At 46.7% G+C, this 23,119-nt stretch overlaps 1 protein-coding gene across 1 annotated transcript in view; it reads right to left on the minus strand.

Annotated features, from left to right (window-relative positions):
- LOC126237178 (serine/threonine-protein kinase Nek8-like) overlaps positions 1–23,119 on the minus strand; it is a 124,869-nt gene that overhangs the window by 41,882 nt on the left and 59,868 nt on the right. The window contains exon 4 of the mRNA XM_049947056.1: positions 13,014–13,171. Coding sequence (XP_049803013.1) covers positions 13,014–13,171 — 158 coding nt within the window. The remainder of the gene's footprint in view (positions 1–13,013; positions 13,172–23,119) is intronic.

Here is a 23,119-nt window from a genome sequence, read left to right on the forward strand (position 1 = left end):
CACATGCTTCAAAATGCTGAACACTGCAGTATTTAACAATGTCAATGTTTTTATAATTGTGACCCTTTCTGAAGTGTCAACTACTCCTTTCTCCATATCATTTCTACAGTACTTTGAAGCTAAGGTATACCCTTCCATATTAAGCATTTCAGTTTCAATACCTAAATGATGTTCAGGAATACAAATATTATCAACAGGATTTGTAGATAATAGCTCATCTAAACAGATCTGAAATTCATTAATTTTGTTTTTTAAACCTCTGATATTTTGATGTAGTAAATTTACTGTTGCTTTTTTTTTTTGTCTTCACAAGTATCATGCTTAACATTTTCAGATACATCTTGTTTTAATATTGAATGTGTAGATAATGAGCTTAACCTAAAAATGAACTACTTCCGTGAGTTGCAGTGCCCAGCCTTAAAGAATTTGCTATCAACCTAGCCAGTATATCATTCCCTATTCTACTGAGATGCAAGCCATGAGAAGTAAAGCCCCACCTACCAATAATGTCAACAGGAACCAAACCATTACCTGACCCAGCACCAGCCTGAAGCAGTTGATCCAACTCCATACTGACCCTCTTCACAGAGCGTTTCAACAGGGGTCTATCATACTGCTTCAAAACAGGCACAAACTTAATGTTAGTATGGTTTGTTGCTGATGCTATTTTTACCAGGTCACTCTCAATACTGTAGCCCTGGTCCTTATTGATACTGTTCCCTGCTCCACCCACTATTACAACATGATCTTCCTTGGGGAAACCTTTACACAAAGCTCCTATGCACTGTATCACTTGGCTGAGAGATGCACTTGGCTTGAAAAAGTTTGACCTAATAGCTGTCACCTAATTTTCCCTGCAGAAGTTGGCCCGCACCTCTTCCATGATTGCTACCTAACAATAGAATTTTCTTCCTACTTTTTCTGAAGCAACAGTCTTCTTAACTGAATTCTGCTGTGCATCATCAGCTACACCTGTATCTACATAAGGCTCTTCATTATGTAACTGTGGTAGCAGCGCAAATCTATTTTTGTGCCAACAATGATACTGTCGTCTTTCTGTAGCCCTTGTTCCCTGATGCCACTTCCCACTTCTCTTCACCCTTCTCCCCCCCTTAACTGTCGGCCGGAGTAGCCGTGCGATTCTAGGCACTACAGTCTGGAGCCGAGCGACCGCTACGGTCGCAGGTTCGAATCCTGCCTCAGGCATGGATGTGTGTGATGTTCTTAGGTTAGTTAGGTTTAGTTAGTTCTAAGTTCTAGGCGACTGATGACCTCAGAAGTTAAGTCGCATAGTGCTCAGAGCCATTTGAACCATTTTTAACCCCCTTAACCTAATTAGTTCCTCCCTAACTTTATCTAATTAAGTCTGAAAGGCTCTAATCTTCCCCTCCTGTTCTGCTATTTTCATATCCCGTGAACACACTCTACAGTACCTAGGAAGAGTCTCATTTTGTGCCCCAATTTCCATGCCACTACATTCTCCCCAGTGAAACGATCTGTCAGAACAGCTGCATAGCACCCCAGAACTAACTTTCCTACGTTAGCTAAAACACTTCAAACTCATGATTGTTTACAATATAGCTCTTTTTAAGCTTTCACTAAATAAAGATAATTTTCCTATTTACTATGCTCTATATTGCTCTAATATAAATATAATATTAATGTACTTAATTACACTTAGATCCACTTAACTTTCCCGCACATAATTTAGGCCTTAAAATGGCTGTTAAGCGGTAACAGTTTAAAGGTATTTTCTTTTAAAATGCGGCAAAGAACTTAAAATATTCACTTTCCCAAACAGTTATTACACTATTGAATGCAATTAAACCTAATAAAATCTAGACACTGCACTTTATACTTGCTAAAACTTTACAAATAAGCACATGTACGGTTAGAAAAGAATTAAACAGGCTACTATTAGGGCAAAGTTTCTGTAATGTTGATGAATTTCTTTCCTGTCTAAACAGATAGTGCTTATGTTATGATTTTTCTGTATAAACCTTCATTATTTTCAACTTGCATGCAAAAAGAAGACAAAATATGTAAAGTGTAATTTAGAAAATGTCAAAGTGTAATATACAAAGATTCTGTAACTTACCAAACTAAAGCATTGGTATGTTGATAGAAACAATGAAACTGTCAGATACTGTCGTCTTTCTGTAGCCCTTGTTCCCTGATGCCACTTCGCACGCGCACGCGCACGCGCACGCGCACGCGCACGCGCACGCGCACGCGCACGCGCACGCGCACGCGCACGCGCACGCGCACGCGCACGCGCACGCGCACGCGCACGCGCACGCGCACACATTTGTTAACACGTTTACAAATGTCTGCTTGTGACTGTGTATGTGCGGATGGATATATGCGTGTGCGTGTGTGTGTGTGCGTGTGTGCGTGTGCGCGCAAGGTAAGTCTTTCCGCTCCCGGGATTGGAATGACTCCTTACCCTCTCCCTTAAAACCCACATCCTTTCGTCTTGCCCTCTCCTTCCCTCTTTCCTGATGAAGCACCCGTTGGTTGCGAAAGCTTGAATTTTGTGTGTATGTTTGTGTTTGTGTGTATCAACCTGCTAGTACTTTCGTTTGGTAAGTCACATCATCTTTGTTTTCAGATATATGATAAAATGGATGATGATAAATTAAACTGAATTGAACTGGAAGCCTCTGTCAATATAATTTTCTTTAATACTCTGTCATAATTCTGATTTAGACCTGAAGTCAGTTTCTACTAGACTCCAATAACTACAGGGATTTACTGAGTGCTTACCTGGTTTCATCCTTATTTCAGAAATAGAATTCAGAAAGTTGCCCTTGGCTACAGCAACAACTGAATTCATCTAGTTCAATGAGCAGACATACGGTCACCTTGATAAAGGTGCAACTCTGCTTAATGTATGTTGCAGTAGACAAAGATAACCAGAACTGGATGAAGACCCAGCAGGATGTACCAAGAATGGGAAAGTTCACATTGGAGTTATGAGCAATGGCACATATTGGAAAACACTGGTAGTAAGGTATTAATACTTTGTGAACTACATGAAGCAATGCATACCCCTTGTCTACAGGCCGTCCCTTGGGCACTATTTTTGTTTGTAGACTATCAAAGACATAATTTCAGTCCATGCACACAGTCTGCCTTTGGTTCCCATCAGTGAACAATTTAGTTACCTCTTGTATTATCTTTGTTCACTTACACAATCCTATGTTGTTGTTGTTGTTGTTGTTGTGGTCTTCAGTCCTGAGACTGGTTTGATGCAGCTCTCCATGCTACTCTATCCTGTGCGAGTTTCTTCATCTCCCAGTACCTACTGCAACCTACATCCTTCTGAATCTTTTTTTTTTTTTTTTAGTTTGGTGTTAGGGCGCAAAACTGCTATGGTCATTAGCGCCCAGCCTGTGGCTTAGGAAACAGTAAAAAAACCGAAACTGAAAACTAGCAGCAATGGGAACAAAGTCATAAAATTGGAGAGACTAAAAGCAGAAGGAAGGCTTAAAAATCCACTACAGAAAGGGGTTGGTTGTCGCCAAAAAGAGCTTCAAATGACTGATGTCATTTCACTAGCACTAATACACTGGAGAACGCGGTCAGCTGAGCGCGTGTCATCTGCTAAAATCAACGATAGATCAGGCGATAGCTGTAGACGGGCGCGTAACAGATTAAAATAGGGGCATTCAATTAAAAGGTGTCTTACCGTCCACAGCTGAGAGCAGTGGGGACAGAGTGGGGGAGGATCGCCGCTTAAAAGATGTCGATGGCTAAAAAGACAGTGCCCTATCCGGAGTCTAGTTAAAATTACCTCCTCCCGACGACGCGTTCGGGAGGAAGAGGTCCAAGCACAAGGAAGAGCTTTCACGTCCCACAATTTATTATGGGGAAGTGTTGACCAATGCGCGTGCCATAAATGAACAACACGACGACATAAAACGCTCCGTAGATCGCAGAAAGGAATCGATGGAATAGCTGGCCGAGGAAGAGAGACTGCAGCCTTGGCTGCAATATCAGCCGCCTCATTTCCATAGATACCAACGTGTCCCGGGAGCCAGAGGAACGCCACTGAGACGCCCCCCAGGTGGAGCAAGCGCAGACAGTCCTGAATCCGGTGCACCAGAGGGTGCACAGGATAAAGAGCTTGGAGACTGAGGAGAGAGCTGAGAGAATCTGAGCAGATAACGTACTGTATCCGCCGATGACGGCGGCTGTAGTGGACAGCCTGGAGAACAGCATAAAGCTCCGCAGTATACACCGAACACTGGTCGGGAAGCCGAAATTGATTTCGGGTGTCGCCAACAATATAGGCACTCCCTACACCTAACGATGTTTTCGAGCCGTCGGTGTAAATAAATGTGGCGTCCGTCATTTGTGCACATAGAGCAGCAAATGCCCGACGATAAACAAGTGTAGGGGTACCATCCTTGGGAAATCGACAAAGGTCATGGAGCAGGCAGATCCGGGGACAGAGCCATGGTGGTGCTGTACCCCAAGTTGTCAAGAAGGTTTTAGGAAAGCGGAAGGAAAGAGAATGGAGCAGTTGACGGAAGCGGACTCCCGGGGGTAGTAGGGAGGAGGAGCGGCCTGCATACCCTACATCAAAGGAGGCGTCGAAAAAAAGGTCATGGGCTGGATTAGCAGGCATGGAAGACAGATGGCTAGCATATCGACTCAGAAGGACTGCTCGCTGATTGGACAGCGGAGGTTCAGCAGTCTCAGCATAAAAGCTTTCCACAGGGCTAGTGTAAAAAGCTCCAGACACTAAACGTAATCCACGGTGGTGGATAGAGTCGAGACGCCGAAGAATAGACGGCCGAGCAGAGGAGTAGACTATGCTTCCATAATCCAATTTCGAGCGCACTAAGGCGCGATAGAGGCGGAGAAGGACCACTCGGTCCGCTCCCCAGGAGGTACCATTCAGGACACGGAGGGTGTTAAGCGATCGCAGACAGCGAGCCGAAAGATAGGAAACGTGGGAGGACCAGCACAGTTTCCTGTCAAACATAAGACCCAAGAATTTAGCGACGTCTGAAAACGGAAGGTTGACAGGACCTAGATGTAAGAAGGGCGGAAGAAACTCTTTACGTCGCCAAAAATTAACACAAACGGTCTTACTGGGAGAGAAACGGAAGCCAGTTTCGATGCTCCAAGAGTGGAGGCGATCGAGACATCCTTGAAGACGTCGTTCAAGAAGGCTGGTCCGTTGAGAGCTGTAGTAGATCGCAAAATCGTCCACAAAGAGGGAGCCCGAGACATCAGGAAGGAGACAATCCATAATTGGATTTATAGCGATGGCAAACAGTACAACACTCAACACGGAGCCCTGGGGTACCCCGTTTTCTTGGGAGAAAGTGCGGGAGAGAGTAGTGTTCACCCGCACCCTAAATGTCCGCTCTGCCATAAATTCGCGAAGAAAAAGGGGCAGCCGGCCTCGAAAGCCCCAAGAGAACAGTGTGCGGAGGATGCCTGTGCTCCAACAGGTATCGTATGCTCTCTCCAGATCAAAAAATATTGCTACCGTTTGGCGTTTCTGGAGAAAATTGTTCATGATAGAAGTGGAGAGAGCAACAAGATGGTCAACTGCAGAACGATGCTTTCGGAATCCGTATTGGGCAGGTGTTAAAAGACTGCGGGATTCCAGCCACCACGCTAAACGGTAATTCACCATACGCTCCAAAACCTTACAGACACTACTCGTGAGAGAAATGGGGCGATAGCTAGAGGGGAGATGTTTGTCCTTTCCAGGTTTCGGAACAGGAACGACGATAGCTTCCCGCCATCGTCTGGGAAAAGTACTGTCGGTCCAAATTCGATTATAAAGGCGAAGGAGGTAACGCAGACTATGGGTTGATGAATGCAGCAACATTTGGACGTGGATACCATCCGGTCCTGGGGCGGAGGAGCGAGAAGAAGAGAGTGCATGTTGGAGTTCCCGCAACGAGAAAACAGTATTGTAGCTTTCGCGATTTTGAGAGGAGAAAGCAAGAGGTCGCACTTCCGCCGCAAGTTTCTTCGGGAGAAACGCTGGCGGGTAATTTGAAGAGCTCGAAATCTCAGCAAAGTGCTGACCCAACGAGTTACAAATTGCGACGGGGTCCACTAATGTGTCATGCGTGACAGTGAGCCCAGAGACCGGGGAGAAACTAGGCGCGCCTGAGAACCGTCGAAGCCGACTCCAAACTTCCGAGGAGGGAGTGAAGGCGTTAAATGAGCTAATAAAGAATTTCCAGCTTGCCTTCTTGCTATCGCGGATGACACGACGGCATCGCGCTCGGAGCTGCTTATAGCGGATACAGTTGGCCAAAGTAGGATGGTGGCGGAAAACGCGGAGAGCACGTCGCCGCTCACGTAGTGCATCACGGCATGCCTCGTTCCACCAAGGAACTGGGGGGCGTCGGGGCAATTCGGAGGTGCGTGGTATTGAATGTTCCGCAGCTGTAAGAATAACGTCGGTAATATGTGTGACCTCATCGTCGACGCTGGGAAAGTGACGGTCATCGAATGTCGCTAGAGATGAAAAAAGTGTCCAATCGGCTTGGGCAAACTTCCAGCGTCGCGGGCGCATATATGGCTGTTGAGGCTGCAGTCTAAGGACACATGGAAAGTGGTCACTCGAGTGTGTATCATCAAGGGCGAACCATTCGAAGCGCCGAGCTAGCGGAACAGTACCGACCGCAAGGTCCAAATGAGATAAATTTGTCGTGGAGGCAGACAAAAATGTAGGGACCCCAGTGTTGAGGCAAACTAGATCTGCTTGGTGGAAGACGTCTAGCAATAGTGAGCCACGTGGACAAGGATGTGTAGATCCCCAAAGCGGGTGGTGGGCATTGAAGTCCCCAACCAGCAAATATGGGGGTGGAAGCTGACCAAGAAGATGAAGGGGATCAGCTCGTGCCATTGGTGTGGACGATGGAATGTATACAGTACAAAGAGAGAACGTGTATCCGGAAAGGGAAAGACGGATGGCGACAGCTTGGAAGGAAGTGTTTAAATGGATTGGGTGATAATGGAGAGTTTCATGGAGAAGAATCATGAGTCCTCCATGTGCTGGAGAGCCTTCAACAGAGGGGAGATCATATCGGACGGACTGAAAATGAGGGAGAACAAAGTGGTCATGGGGACGCAGCTTTGTTTCTTGAAGACAGAAGATGACAGGCGAGTAGGACTGTAAGAGGATCGACAATTCATCCCGATTGGCTCGAATACCGTGGATATTCCAGTGGTGAATGGACATAGGGTGAACAGAAAATGGAGGAATGTGACCAAGGTCGCTGTCAACTCAACGACTGCTCTGAGCTTGCAACCGACAGCATGGAATGGCATTCAGCCGAAGGCAGAAGATCCTGATCCATAGGTTGGTCAGGAGCAGCTCCTGCCACCAGCGACCGGCCGGTTGATCGGCCGCCAGCAGTGCGCCTCGGCGACACAGAAGACGGCCGGGGGCGATTTCCGCCAGGTGGTGCTGTAGATGGGACACGCCTTGGCGGAGAAGGAGAGGAACTGGGTTTCTTCGTAGCCTTCTTGGAAGTATGATGTTTAGAGGAAGGAGGAACCAATGGTTGGGAAGTTGCCGTACGTAAAAACTCTTCACGAGTATGCTCTTTTTTCGAAGTCTTGGTGTCTGACTTTTGGGCTCGAGATTTAGCAGAACTCGACGAAGGGTGAGCCAGAGAGTGGGCAGGCGAAAGTGGTGAGGTTGAACGGGCGATCTTTGCGCTGGCCGATCTGACGATCGTGGCACTAAAGGTGAGGTCGCAAGTCTGCGTGGCCGCCTCCTTTGTTGGCCGAGGAGAAGCAAGGACAGTGCTGTATTTTCCTTTCTGAGACACGGTGGGCTGTCGACTGGCGAATAATTTTCGAGCAGCAAAGGTCGACACCTTGTCCTTCACCCTAATTTCCTGGATGAGCTTTTCGTCCTTAAAAACTGGACAATCTCGAGAGGAAGCGGCGTGGTCACCCATACAGTTGATGCAGCGAGGGGATGGAGGTGGACAAGCACCCTCATGGGCATCCCTGCCACACGTAACACATTTGGCCGGATTGGAACAGGACTGGCTGGTGTGATTGAACCGCTGGCACCGATAGCAACGCGTAGGGTTTGGGACGTAAGGGCGAACGGAAATTATCTCGTAGCCTGCTTTGATTTTCGATGGGAGTTGAAATTTGTCAAATGTCAAGAAGACAGTGCCGGTTGGAATGATGTTCGTGTCAACCCTTTTCGTAACCCTATGAACAGCCGTTACGCCCTGGTCAGACAGGTAGTGCTGAATTTCTTCGTCAGACAGTCCATCGAGGGAGCGAGTATAGATGACTCCACGCGAGGAATTTAAGGTACAGTGCGGTTCCACCCGGACAGGGATAGTGTGTAGTAGTGAGGTACGCAGCAATTTTTGTGCCTGGAGGGCACTGACTGTTTCTAACAACAGGGTGCCATTCTGTAATCTGGAACAAGACTTTACAGGACCTGCAATTGCGTCGACACCTTTCTGAATAATGAAAGGGTTGACCGTGGAGAAGTCGTGACCTTCGTCAGACCAAGAAACAACAAGGAACTGTGGCAACGATGGAAGAACTGACTGTGGTTGAGACTCAGTGAACTTACGTTTGTGAGCAGAAATAGTGGGAGGTGAGGAAACCATTGCGGAAGAATCCCCCATGATTACCGGCGTCTCCGATGGCGCGCGCTCCTCCCTTGTGGGGGCCCTCTCTGAGGGCACTCCCGCCTTAGGTGATTGTTCACACCTCAGGTCACACCTCCCGAGAAACGGACGGAGGGACCAATCGGCACTTTCGGAAGGTATCAGCTCAGGTAATCACCCCTCCCTGGGCCTGGCCGATACCAGGGGGTACGTACGTGTCCTACCTGTCTACCTGGGGTGGGGAATTACGCGTTACCCCGTCACTGGCTACGCATGAAAATGCATGGGTCGGCCTTCAGACACGTACATGGAGGAAAAAAGAGAAATTGAAAAACAAAGGAAGGGAAAGGAAAGATGAGGTCTCAAATGCCGCAGCGGAGAAAAGGGTAAAGAGAAGAGGTAAGGAAAAGAGAAGAACAAAGGAAGGATGAAGACTTACAAGGAAGGAAGGCGAAGAATGTGGTACATTTACAAGTGTCCGTCTCCGGACGTAGGCACAAACCAGACCCCCAGAGGGGGAGAAAGGAAAGGAAAGAGCCAGAGGCGAGGGGGGGGGGGGGGGGAGGCGAAGAGGGGGGATGGGGAAGGATGCGGAAAGGGAAGGTATGCAGCCCAGAAAGGAAGGAAGGCCACATCAGCTCGGGGTCCCGTGCTCGCTACGCACGTATCCACAAAAGAGTTGTGGATCCCCTGGGGGGCCTTCTGAATCTGCTAAGTGTATTCATCTCTTGGTCTCCCTCTACGATTTTTACCCTCCACGCTGCCCTCCAATGCTAAATTTGTGATCCCTTGATGCCTCAAAACATGTCCTACCAACCGATCCCTTCTTCTAGTCAAGTTGTGCCACAAACTTCTCTTCTCCCCAATCCTATTCAATACCTCCTCATTAGTTACGTGATCTACCCACCTTATCTTCAGCATTCTTCTGTAGCACCACATTTTGAAAGCTTCTATTCTCTTCTTGTCCAAACTGGTTATCGTCCATGTTTCACTTCCATACATGGCTACACTCCATACAAATACTTTCAGAAACGACTTCCTGACACTTAAATCTATACTCGATGTTAACAAATTTCTCTTCTTCAGAAACGATTTCCTTGCCATTGCCAGTCTACATTTTATATCCTCTCTACTTCGACCATCATCAGTTATTTTACTCCCTAAATAGCAAAACTCCTTTACTACTTTAAGTGTCTCATTTCCTAATCTAATCCCCTCAGCATCACCTGATTTAATTCGACTACATTCCATTATCCTTTTTTTGCTTTTGTTGATGTTCATCTTACATCCTCCTTTCAAGACATTGTCCATTCCGTTCATCTGCTCTTTCAGGTCCTTTGCTGTCTCTGACAGAATTACAATGTCATCGGAGAACCTCAAAGGTTTTATTTCTTCTCCATGGATTTTAATTCCTATTCTGAATTTTTCTTTTGTTTCCTTTACTGCTTGCTCAATATACAGATTGAATAAAATCGGGGACAGGCTACAACCCTGTCTCACTCCCTTCCCAACCACTGCTTCCCTTTCATGTCCCTCGACTCTTATAACTGCCATCTGGTTTCTGTACAAATTGTAAATAGCCTTTCGCTCCCTGTATTTTACTCCTGCCACCTTCAGAAATTGAAAGAGTATTCCAGTTAATGTTGTCAAAAGCTTTCTGTAAGTCTACAAATGCTAGAAACGTAGGTTTGCCTTTTCTTAATCTTTCTTCTAAGATAAGTCGTAAGGTTAGTATTGCCTCTCGTGTTCCAACATTTCTACGGAATCCAAACTGATCTTCCCCGAGGTCGGCTTCTACTAGTTTTTCCATTCGTCTGTAAAGAATTCGCGTTAGTATTTTGCAGCTGTGACTTATTAAACTGATAGTTCGGTAATTTTCACATCTGTCAACACCTGCTTTCTTTGGGATTGGAATTATTGTATTCTTCTTGAAGTCTGTGGGTATTTCGCCTGTCTCATACATCTTGCTCACCAGATGGTTGAGTTTTGTCATGACTGGTTCTCCTAAGGCCATCAGTAGTTCTAATGGAATGTTGTCTACTCCTGGGGCCTTGTTTCGACTCAGGTCTTTCAGTGCTCTATCAAACTCTTCACGCAGTATCATATCTCCCATTTCATCTTCATCTACATCCTCTTCCATTTCCATAATACTGTCCTCAAGTACATCGCCCTTGTATAAACCCTCTATATACTCCTTCCACCTTTCTGCCTTCCCTTCTTTGCTTAGAACTGGGTTGCCATCTGAGCTCTTGATATTCATACAAGTGGTTCTCTTCTCTCCAAAGGTCTCTTTAATTTTCCTGTAGGCAGTATCTATCTTACCCCTAGTGAGACAAGCCCCTACATCCTTACATTTGTCCTCTAGCCATCCCTGCTTAGCCATTTTGCACTTTCTGTCGATCTCATTTTTGAGACGTTTGTATTCCCTTTTGCCTGCTTCATTTACTGCATTTTTATATTTTCTCCTTTCATCAATTAAATTCAATATTTCTTCTGTTACCCAAGGATTTCTATTATCCCTCGTCTTTTTACCTACTTGATCCTCTGCTGCCTTCACTACTTCATCCCTCAGAGCTACCCATTCTTCTTCTACTATATTTCTTTCCCCCATTCCTGTCAATTGTTCCTTTATGCTCTCCCTGAAACTGTCTACAACCTCTGGTTCTTTCAGTTTATCCAGGTCCCATCTCCTTAAATTCCCACCCTTTTGCAGTTTCTTCAGTTTCAATCTGCAGTTCATAACCAATAGATTGTGGTCAGAATCCACATCTGCCCCTGGAAATGTCTTACAATTTAAAACCTGGTTCCTAAATCTCTGTCTTACCATTATATAATCTATCTGATACCTATTAGTATCTCCAGGATTCTTCCAGGTAAACAACCTTCTTTTATGATTCTTGAACCAAGTGTTAGCTATGATTAAGTTATGCTCTGTGCAAAATTCTACCAGGCGGCTTCCTCTTTCATTTCTTAGCCCCAATCCATATTCACCTACTATGTTTCCTTCTCTCCCTTTTCCTACTGACGAATTCCAGTCACCCATGACTATTAAATTTTCGTCTCCCTTCACTACCTGAATAATTTCTTTTATCTTGTCATACATTTCATCAATTTCTTCATCATCTGCAGAGCTAGTTGGCATATAAACTTGTACTACTGTAGTAGGCATGGGCTTTGTGTCTATCTTGGCCACAATAATGCATTCACTATGCTGCTTGTAGTAGCTAACCCGCACTATTTTTTTATTCATTATTAAACCTACTCCTGCATTACCCCTATTTGATTTTGTATTTATAACCCTGTAATCACTTGACCAGAAGTCTTGTTCCTCCTGCCACCGAACTTCACTAATTCCCACTATATCTAACTTTAACCTATCCATTTCCCTTTTTAAATTTTCTAACCTACCTGCCCGATTAAGGGATCCGATATTCCACGCTCTGATCCGTAGAATGCCAGTTTTCTTTCTCCTGATAATGACGTCCTCTTGAGTAGTCCCCACCCGGAGATCCGAATGGGGGACTAGTTTACCTCCAGAATATTTTACCCAAGAGGACGCCATCATCATTTAATCATACAGTAAAGCTGCATGTCCTCGGGAAAAATTACGGCTGTAGTTTCCCCTTGCTTTCAGCCGTTCGCAGTACCAGCACAGCAAGGCCGTTTTGGTTAATGTTACAAGGCCAGATCAGTCAATCATCCAGACTGTTGCCCCTGCAACTACTGAAAAGGCTGCTGCCCCTCTTCAGGAACCACATGTTTGTCTGGCCTCTCAACAGATACCCCTCCGTTGTGGTTGCACCTACGGTACGGCCATCTGTATCGCTGAGGCACGCAAGCCTCCCCACCAACAGCAAGGTCCATGGTTCATGGGGGAAGACACAATCCTATGGGCCATCTTTATCTTCAGCAACATAGTCCATAATGCAAGCATTCCCAAATTGGTTTAGAATGGCTTGAGGAACACGAGGGTGGTTGAATGACCCCATATCACCGAACCTCATTCCTCAGATTCCATCAAACCATCCTGCCTTGGATCCAGTTCCTACCAATCTTATTGATTTGCAGGCAGTGGCTGAAACATTGTGGATAAGGACAGGTCTCTCTTGCCCTTCAGTGTGTCTTATAATCCATGCCATGATTTTCTGCCATAATCATCAAGCTGACATTTCTGGCAGCTGTCTTTAATTCAATTGCTCAAAGAATTTACTGAAAGAATTAGTTAAAAGTGTATATAACTAGATTTTTCTGCTAAAATGTACAGATTTTACAATTAAGTTTCTTCCTATTATTACAAATCTCAAGGAAGAAACTGATAACTTTTTTGGTATCAGTACTCAGATTTGTAAAAAAGGTTGTGGATGAGGAAGAGGCTTGTCAGACTACCTGGCAAGAATCTTCGAAATGCCAAAGTCACCAATCTTGAGGCACCTGTGATTTGCAGTGAGCAGTATATTGCTGGATGTGATGTCACGGTGCAGGACATTGAGTGAGTGAATGTGGTAGAGTGCCAGCACCAACTGTGATGCCCAAGTCACAACATCCTGAAAACCAACAGATGTAACACACAGGCCAGGTTCATACGATGTGAAATTTATCTAACCAAAACAATAACAGAATAAGATTTGACTATTGAGCTTATTTTCTGTTGCATAAAATTCATAAGCAGTGTCTAAATTAACACAAGAAATTTAACAATATTTTGACATCAGAAATGTGTATGGCAACCTTCTCACCATCTTTGAGAGCAAAATGTGTATTGAGAACTCTTATTACAAGTCTGTAATACTTGCAATAATGCAAGAACCTTGAAATGTGATTCATATGTCTTTTCTGGGTCACATCAAAGTAGAGTCCAGACCAGGTAATTTTTTAAATGGTCTAATTCTTAATTTCTGTTGTCAGTCATAAACCCAGAGATGAGTGTTTCACATTACTGCTGTCTCATTACACCTGAAGTAGTATAGAAGGTTCCATACTTTTTCCAATAAATGGCAGGGTTAGACCCTTTATCTATTCGGTCAAGTACATGTTGCTCAATTAGAGAATGTTGGGGATCTGTGAATTAATACTTAACATTAAAGTACTCTGTTGGAAGCTATATTAAATAAATAGTATCAGAACTTATGCCTGGTGACTGCTGAATATTCAGAGGATAAACTGCACATCAAATCAAGAGTGTAGAAGGCAGGAATAGAAAGAATTCCATGAGGTGTGAGGGTCTGTATGTTGCAGGTCACAAGTTAGCACATGCACAGAAACACTGACACTGGACCAGGACACGTGGAGGAAGGTCCCCTGGACTGATACATGTTGGTATAAGCCAATGGTAGGGTATGAGTAACTTTAAAGCCACATAATGCTTTGTGTATCACTTTTCAATGGACAATATTGAGGCAGACGGTGGAAATATATGCAAGACATTTACAATGAATGAAATGCTTGTCATTCTCTCTCACAAGAGGGTGATAAAAGAACTCAATAAGACTAAGGTTTAGTATCCCTTTGATGGTAAGGTCATTAGAAATGGATCACAAGCTCTGATTAGATAAGGACAGGATAGGAAATTGGTCATGGCTTTTGGAAGTAAACACCCTCTAATTCGCTTTAAGAAATTTAAAGAAATTGTAGAAAACCTAAAAATCTTTATGGCTGGATAAGTTTTGACCTACCACCCTCCAAAATATGAGCCCAATTTCCTACTACTGTGCCAACTCTCTGGGTGCTATTTGGTTGGTTTTGGGGTTTGATGGAGGCTAAACATCGAGGTCATCAGTCCCAGTTCCAAACAGACATACTTGTAAAAGGGCTATACAGTAAAAGCGTAACCTCTGCATCCAGAGGGAGGGAACACCAAGGGGTACAGAACTAAAATGAACACTGCAGTAACACAAAATAGAGGACACTTAAAAGGAGCAGAGCAAATAGTTGATGAGAGTAAAATAGACTACAGTGGTTGATGGATCAGGTAAAAGGTCAACCTCTCAACTACAAACGAAGAACCTCCAGCTGGAAAGCGTTGATAGATGTACCAACACAACTTGTTACCATAAAAGACACTATTTTGGTATCCACATCACAATTAAAAGTCGCTGGAGTGGGTGTAGCCTGAGAAATGATGCGAGAGCACCCACACTAGAGCGAGTGATAAAACCCAGCTGCATGAATAAAACGTAAAACTGGAGTCACCGAGAATTAAAGGAAGTGCAGCTGGTAAATTAAAGGACTGCTGCAAGGGGGCTAAAAGGGGGCAGTCCACCAGAAGATGGACCACTGTCAGCCCTGCATCACAGCAACACTTGGGCAGGTTCTCACGACGAAGGAGATAACTGTGGGTCAACCGCGTATGTCCAATTCGGAGACTGCAGAGAACAACTGAGTCCCTACGGGTGCTCCTCGAGGATGAGTTCCATATGGCTGTGGACAACTTGACCATGTGGAGCCTTATTTGGCGTGTTCAAGACAGACCATTCAGAGCTCCAGACATCAGAGACCTTGCGATGTAGGGCTGACCGGAGGTCTCTTTCCACGAGACCAAGCTCCAGGGGTGGCAAAGTGGTGGCCTGCTTGGCCAACCGATCGACATGTTCATTTCCTGGAATGCAGATGTGGCCCGGGGGGTCCACACAAATGTCACTGAATGACCACACCCGGCGAGAGCAAAAACAGCACCTTGAATACTGCGCACCAAAGGGTCCCAAGAAAAACACTGGTCGAGTGCTTACAATCCACTCAGGGACTCGCTGCATATGACAAATGACTCCCCAGTGCAGGAGGAAAGGTGAGCGAGTGCACGATAAAGAGCAACCAGCTCCGCAGTGAAAACACTGCTCCCACAAGACAGGGAATGCTGCTCAACGCAGTCACCATGGATGAAAGCAAACCCAGTGCGTCCATCGACCACAGAACCATCGGTGTAGACTACATCTGCATCATGAAATGAAGCAAGAGGAACCAAGAATTGTTGACGAAGACTGGCAGGTGGAACGGAGGACTTTGAGTCGCAGGACAAATCCAAGTAAAGCCGCAAGCGAGGGAGGGACCAAGGAGGGGTAGAAGAAGAGGGCTGGAAGGATGGAGGAAGGGGAAACGACTTGAGTGACGAGAGAAGGGAATGAACACGGACCGCGGATGGGAGACCCGACCTAGGCCGCCGTCGTGGGGAGGGGAGTGCAGAAGATGGAAAAAGGAGCCTCCGGTTTGGGTGGTCAGGCGATGTATGACGCAAGCAACTGCTGTTGGCAGAATCTTAGGGGAGGGATTCCAGCTTCTACAAGAAGGCTAGTCACCAGACTAGTGCGGAAGGCACCTGTCGCCAGTCTGACGCCACAATGAAGAATCGGGTCGAGTATCTGCAAGGTTGAAGGTGCTGCTGAGTAGTACACCACGCTCCCATAGTTGAGACGGGACTGGACTAAGGCCTTATAGAGCTGTAGGAGGGTTGTTCGTGCAGCCCCCCAAATGGTGCGGCTGAAGCAGCGAAGATGTTGAGGTGCCGCCAGCACCGTTGTTTAAGCTTGCGAAGTTGAGGTATCCAAGTGAGCTGAGCATCAAACAGCATGCCAAGGAAGCGATGCGTCTCCTCAATACAAAGGAGTTCATTGGCAAGGTAGAGCTCTGGATGGAGGTGGACCGTGCGAAGATGACAGAAATGCATCACTCGGGTCTTGGAGGCTGAGAACCGAAAAACCATGGTTGGATGCCCAAAAATGTGCCTTACGGATAGCTCCCTGCAGCCACAAACTGCAACACTGATGCTTGGGGAACTGTAATAAAGACAAAAGTCATCGGCATATAGAGAGGAACAGACCGATGAGCCCACCGCTGCCGCAAGACCATTAATTGCCACCAAAAAGAGGGGAACACTGAGAACCGAGCCCTGCGGGACACCGTTCTCTTGAATATGAGCGGAGCTAAAATATGTGCCAACTCGAACCCAAAGGGAGCGATTGGGGAGGAAATTCTGTAGAAAAATCGGAAGTGGACCCCGTAAGCCCCATTCGTGCAGCGTAGCAAAGATATGATGGCGCCAGGTGGTATCGTACGCCTTCCAAAGGTCAAAGAAAACAGCAACTAGATGTTCTCACCAAGTAAAAGCTGTACGAATAGCCGACTCTAGCATAAATTGTCGATCGCTGAGCAGCCCTGACGGAAGCCCCCGTTGCTGGGCGAGGAGGCCCCATGCTTCGAGGATCCACATGAGCCACCGACTAACCATCCGTTTCAGAAGTTTGCACATAACGTTGATAAGGCTGATAGGGCGATAGCTATCAACCACCAGCGGATCTGCACCAGGTTTCAGCACCGGGATGGTAACGCTATCCTGCCAACGAGTTAGGAAAATGCCCTCCGTCCAGTTGCGGTTAAACAGGGCGAGTAATTCACCCTGACAGTGCACAGAGAGATGGCAAAGAAACTGGTTGTGAATTCGGTCTGGACCTGGAGAAGTATTGGGGCAAGCTGCAAGGACACTTTGGATCTCCCATTCACTAAACGGGGCGTTTTATTGTTCCTAACGGTGCGTGCGAAACGACAACTGCGTACGCTCAGCCTGCTCTTTAATGCCGTAGAATTCTGCACTGTAGCCTGCTGTCGCAGAAATATGAGTGAAGTACTTTGCCAGCTGTTCGGCGATGGCGATTTGGTCAGTACAAAGTGTACCCTGAAGAGAAAGGCAAGGGACACACACATGAGGGCGAAAGCCAAAAATGCGCTGAACCCGTGACCACACCTGAGATGGGGAGGTGCAAGAACCATATAATTCCCAGCAATCCTGTGAGCTCTGCCAGATTAACTGCCAAGCCTGGGCCCACAGCCGTTTAAAGGCAACCAGATTCTCTAGGGCAGGATGACGCCTGTGTCCTTACAGGGCTCACCGGCGGTGCTGGATAGCTTCTGCAATCTCTGGTGTCCACCAAGGGATTGACTTACACCTTAGGGTACTTGAACAGGGGACAGTTGCCTCGGCAGCAGAAACAATAGCCATAGTGACCTCGTCCATTGCCAAATCAATGTCACCAGGAAGCGGAGCAATGGCGATAGTAGCCGAGGTGTAGGCTGCCCAATCAGCTCCATGGAGAGATCATCGTGGCAGCTGGTCAGAGGATTGGGATTGAAAAAGAGAAACCAGGATAGGAAAGTGGTCGCTACCACAGAGGTCGTCATGGACCCTCCATCTGAGGTATGGAAGAAGACCTGGGGTACTAAGAGAGAGGTCAATGGCCAATTATGTGCTGTGAGTCAAGCTAAAATATGTGGGAGCACCAGTGTTAAGGAGGCAAATGTCCTGCTGTGCCAAGAGAGCCTCAACATTCCTACCCTGGCCCGAGATCTGGGCCCCACCCCATAAAGGGTGGTGGGCATTAAAGTCCCACGAAAGGAGGAATGGTGGGGGAGCTGGGCGAACAAGGCAGCTAGGTCGGCAAGAGGGACAACCTCATACAGGGGAAGGTAGAGGGAACAGATGGTAAGCGCCATTCCTGCCCAGATTCTGACAGCCACAGCCTCGAGAGCTGTGTGAAGTGGCACTGGGGCACTAGGAACAGTGGCAAGAACATAAACACAGACACCGCCAGACACACTGTCATATTCTACATGGTTCTTATAGTAACCCCGGTAGCCACAGAGGGAGGGGGTCCGCCCAACAGGAAACCAGGTTTCCTGTAGGGGCCAGACAAGTGGTAGGGAAGCGACACAAAAGCTGTTTCAGCTCAGCAAGGTGGTGGGAATAACCACGGCAATTCCATTGAAGGACAATGGTATACGACTGAAGGCATGAAAGAACCTTGGGGGGGGGGGGGGGGGATAGGTTATGCCTTAGAAGCACTCACCGCCACTGACTGCGAAGTAGCCTTATCAACTTCCATAGGAGCTGCAGGTCGAGCAACATCTAACTCCTGAGGGGACACTAGATGCTCCACATCATCTTCAGGTTAAGTGGTGTACTCCTTGTCTGTCTCTATGTCCTTCTCCTTTTGCTTTTTCTTCTCTTTGGTAGGGTCCCATTTGTCCCTCGATTTATCAGGCTGGGTGGGCTTTCCTGACCCAGTCTCATGGACCGAGGAAGACCTGGAAGCCCTACGGCCCTCAGGTGGTGACTTTCAGCCACTGGCTGACATCTGGAGGGGCAGTAACTGTGGAAGGGAAGGCACCAAGTGATCCCTTCCGCGCGAGGGGAGCCGGAGGAGGCGGGCACTTCTCCAGTGCAGAGGTGGGGATTGAAGTCCCCAAAGAAGGAGCAGTTGTTACTCCCGATGTTGATAACGGGGGAGCAATGGAAGAGGGTGTTCCCCCAACTACCTGGGGGGGCAGGAATAGACGGCCGGGCTGGAGTGCCCACAAAAAGCGGCTGAGCTTGGGGCCTTATCAGGGACAGTGACATCGAAGCTGCTGCAGCAAACGTCGATGAAATGTGCACAGGGTGAAGTCGCTTGTACTTGTGTTTAGCCTCTGTGTAAGTGAGCCTGTCCAACGTCTTATGCTCCAAAATCTTCCGTTCTTTTTGATAAACCACACAGTCTGATGAGCAAGGTGACTGTTTCTGTCCAGAGTTGACACGAAGAGGGGGTGGCAAACACAGGACTTTGGGGTGGGAGGCACATCCACACAATCCCAACCGGTAGGGTTGGCGTCACATCTTGATGACATATGCCCAAACCTTCAGCACTTAAAGCAGCGCATGGGAGGAGGGACGTAAGGCTTAACACCACATCGATATTTCATCACCTTGACCTTCTCGGGCAGGGTGTCTCCCTCGAAAGCCAAGATGAAGGCCCTGGTGGCGACCCTACTATCTTTTGGTCCCTTGAAGACACGTCATACAAAGTGGACACCGCGGCGTTCCAGATTTGCATGAAGCTCGCCATCAGACTGCAACAACAGGTCACTATGAAAAATAAGTCCCTGAACCATATTGAGACTCTTATGAGGCGTAATGGAGACTGCAACATCACCGACCTTGTCACAAGCAAGCAATGCCCGTGACTGTGCTGGGGTTGCTGTCTGTATGAGGACTGCTCCAGACCTCATTTTAGACAGGCCCTCAACTTCTCCGAATTTATCCTCTACATTTTCCACAAAAATCTGAGGCTTTGTGGTCAGAAATGAGTCCCAATCTGTTCGGCTGCAAACCAGAAATTGAGGAGAATACGTCTCACCAGGTAATTTAGACCACCGTTCCTCCCCTGGTGTGGACAGGGAAGGGAACAATTGGGGGGGGTCATACTATAAAGCATTGAACTTACCTTTCTTAGAGACTCGTGTTTGCGCACTATTCATATTTCATTTCATGGTGGTCCCACGAGCAGCTAGGGGTAGGAATGTCCAGACAGAGCCCCACTTGCCTGGGTAAGACTAATACATCCGACGCGGGGAGGGGGGTTACCCAGAGATCGCCCACTAGCAACTGTTCTACCTCAACAGCCACGCATCTCCTCAGCACACAGCACACCTTGAGATTGAGGTTTTTTTTATAGAGGTTTATACCATCCTCGTGAACCAGGCAGTTAAGCCATGATCCCCGGGCTCTGTACCGTATAACATTCCACTGCCACACCTTATGGTGGTTATTTAAGCATGCTCAGAGCTTACAGTATTGAGGACTGGTGGCGCTTCCCAGTCCCCAGCTCAGGGACCCCGGGGTTGCCAAGCCCGTACCCAGCAACTAAATGCTGAGCCCCCTGAGGGGCTGGGTGCTGGTGAAGGAACCCATTGTCTGGTCATGTGGATCCATCTGTGTCTGCAGCACCTTGAAAATGCCCTGTAACTTTAGTATCAGAGCACACCACTCCCATACTGTGTTAAAATGATTCAAGGAATAATGCACTTCTGTGGCCTTCATGTCAAGTGATTTCAATTCTCCTGAAGATCTCTCAAATTCCATCAAGCAAGGTGATGAGCTTTGGATGTGCCTCTGATCAATTTCGGTAATGGTTGAGTGTTCATGGATTAGGATGGCTGCCTGGCACAGAATTGCCATAATAAAATACCCTTCAACTCACTGGTATGTGATTGTTTGTAACTGAACTGCTTGAGGCCTCAGCATCTGGAACAGAGAGCAGAAGTGAGCTGTGTTGTGGAAGGTAGGCCAGTAAGTCCAAGACACAATTTGGGTTCCTTAAGGGTACTGATATAGAGAAGGCTATCTACATGTACAGTGAGAATATGCACTTAATTCAATAGATAACAAACCAGAGGCTGCTGGCATTTTACGTTATCTGTCAAAAGCCTTTTTGACTATGTGAATCACAGCATTCTCTTACATAAATTAGAACATTACAGTGCCATTGGCAGTGCTGCAAAAGGATTTGAGTCTTATCTAAATAACAGAAAACACAGGGTGTTGTCATGAAATACCTGTCGAGTACACAATTAGTCTTCATCGAATTGGGAATTAATTACACTTACTGTTCCTCAAAGTTCCATCTTGAGTCCACACTTTTTCTTGTGTACATTAATGACCTCACGCCTGTTACACTGACAGATGCTAAGTTTGTTTTGTTTGCAGAAGATATGAACATTGCAATATTGGTGCTTATCAAACTTTATCTGACATTAATAAATGGCTTAAAGCTGATTCACTGTCTTTAAACTTTGGAAAGACCCACCATATGCAGTTCAGAACCTGTAAGAGATTTCCTTCCAGCATGTATGTACCATATGACGACATGCAGATAGAAGAGGTTGACAGTGTTAAATTTCTGCAATTACATCTCTAATAAATTCAGACTAATGAAGCTCGAGACCGGGAGGGTTATGAGAGCGCAGGATATATTCCAGGGAGAGTTCCCACCTGCGCAATTCAGAAAAGCTGGTGTTTGTGAGAACGATCCATATGGCACAGGCTGTGAAGCAGTCACTGAAATGAAGGAGGTCATGTTGGGCAGTGTGCTCAGCAACAGGGTGGTCCACTTATTTCTTGGCCACAGCTTGACAGTGGCCATTCATGTGGACATACAGCTCATTGGTTGTCATGCCCACATAGAATGCAGCACAGTGGTTGCAGCTTAGCTTGTTGATTACATGACTGGTTTCACAGGGAGCCCTGCCTTTTAGGGGTAGACGAGATGTTTGTGGCCAGACTGGAGTAGATAGTGGTGGGTGGGTGTATGGGACAGGTCTTGCATCATGGTCTGTTACAGGAATATGAGCCATGGGGTAAGGGGTTTGGGGCAGAGGTTGTGTAGGGATGGATGAAATATTGTGTAGGTTTGGTGGACAGCAGAATACCACTGTGGGAGGGGTGGGAAGGATAGTAAGCAGGACATGACGAGAGTTAGTCGAAACCCTGGCGAAGAATGTAATTCAGTTGCTCCAATCCTGGGTGGTACTGAGTTATGAGGGGAATGCTCCTCTGTGGCTGGACAGTGAGACTTTGGGGGTTGTGGGAGACTGGAAAGATAAGGTGTGGGAGATTTGTTTTCATACATGGTTGGAAGGATTATTACAGTCTGTGAAGGCCTCAGTGAGACCCTTGATATATTTTGAGAGGGACCGCTTGTCACTGCAGATGTGACAACCACAGTTGGCTAGGTTGTATAGAAAGGAGGACTTCTTGGTATGGAACAGGTGGCAGCTGTGGAAGTGGAGGTATTGCATGGGGTTAGTAGATTTGATATGGACAGAGGTACTGACTTAGCCATCTTTAAAGTGGAGGTCAACATCTATGAAGGTGGTTCATTGGGGTTGAGTAGAACCAGGTGAAGCAAATGGGGGAGAAGCTGTTGAGGTTCTGGAGGAATGAGGATAGGGTGTTATCGCACTTAATCCAGATTGCAAAGATGTCATCAATGAATCTGAACCAGGTGAGGGGTTTAAGGTTCTGGGTATTTGGGAAAGATTCCTCTAGATTACCCATGAATAGGTTAGCATAGGATGGTGCCATGCACGTGCCCATAGCCTTACCCCAGATTTGTTTGTGGGTAATTTCTTCAAATGAGAAGTAATTCTGGGTAAGGATATAGTTGGTCACGGCGACTAGGAAGGGGGTTGATGGTTTGGAATCCATCGGGCATTGGGAAAGGTAGTGCTCAACAGTGGTATGGCCATGGGCATTAGATATTAGTGTAAAGAGAGGAGGGCCCTATAGTGACCATGTGGTAAAGGGACAGGAACTTTTGAGAGTTGGCAGAAGAAATGGTTGGTATATTTTACATAGGAGGGTACGTTCCGGGTAATAGGCTGAAGGTGTTGGTCTACAGGAGCAGGAATTCTCTCTGTGAGGGCACAGTAACTGGCTACAATGGGGCGTCCTGGATGTTTGGATTTATGGACTTTCGGAAGCATGTAGAAGGTACGAGTGGCGGGAGTGGTAGGGGTGAGCAGAGAGATGGACTCTGGGGATAGGTTCTGTGATGAGCCTAAGGATTTGAGGAGAAACCTGAGATCCTGCTGGATTTCTGGAATGGGGCCACTGTGGCAATGTCTGCAGGTGGATGTATCTGACAGCCGGCAGAGTTCTTCTGCCAAGTAATCCTTGCAGTGGAGCCTTTGTC

This window comes from Schistocerca nitens, chromosome 1, assembly GCF_023898315.1.
Source record: "Schistocerca nitens isolate TAMUIC-IGC-003100 chromosome 1, iqSchNite1.1, whole genome shotgun sequence".
In the NCBI taxonomy this organism is placed as follows: Eukaryota; Metazoa; Arthropoda; class Insecta; order Orthoptera; family Acrididae; genus Schistocerca; species Schistocerca nitens.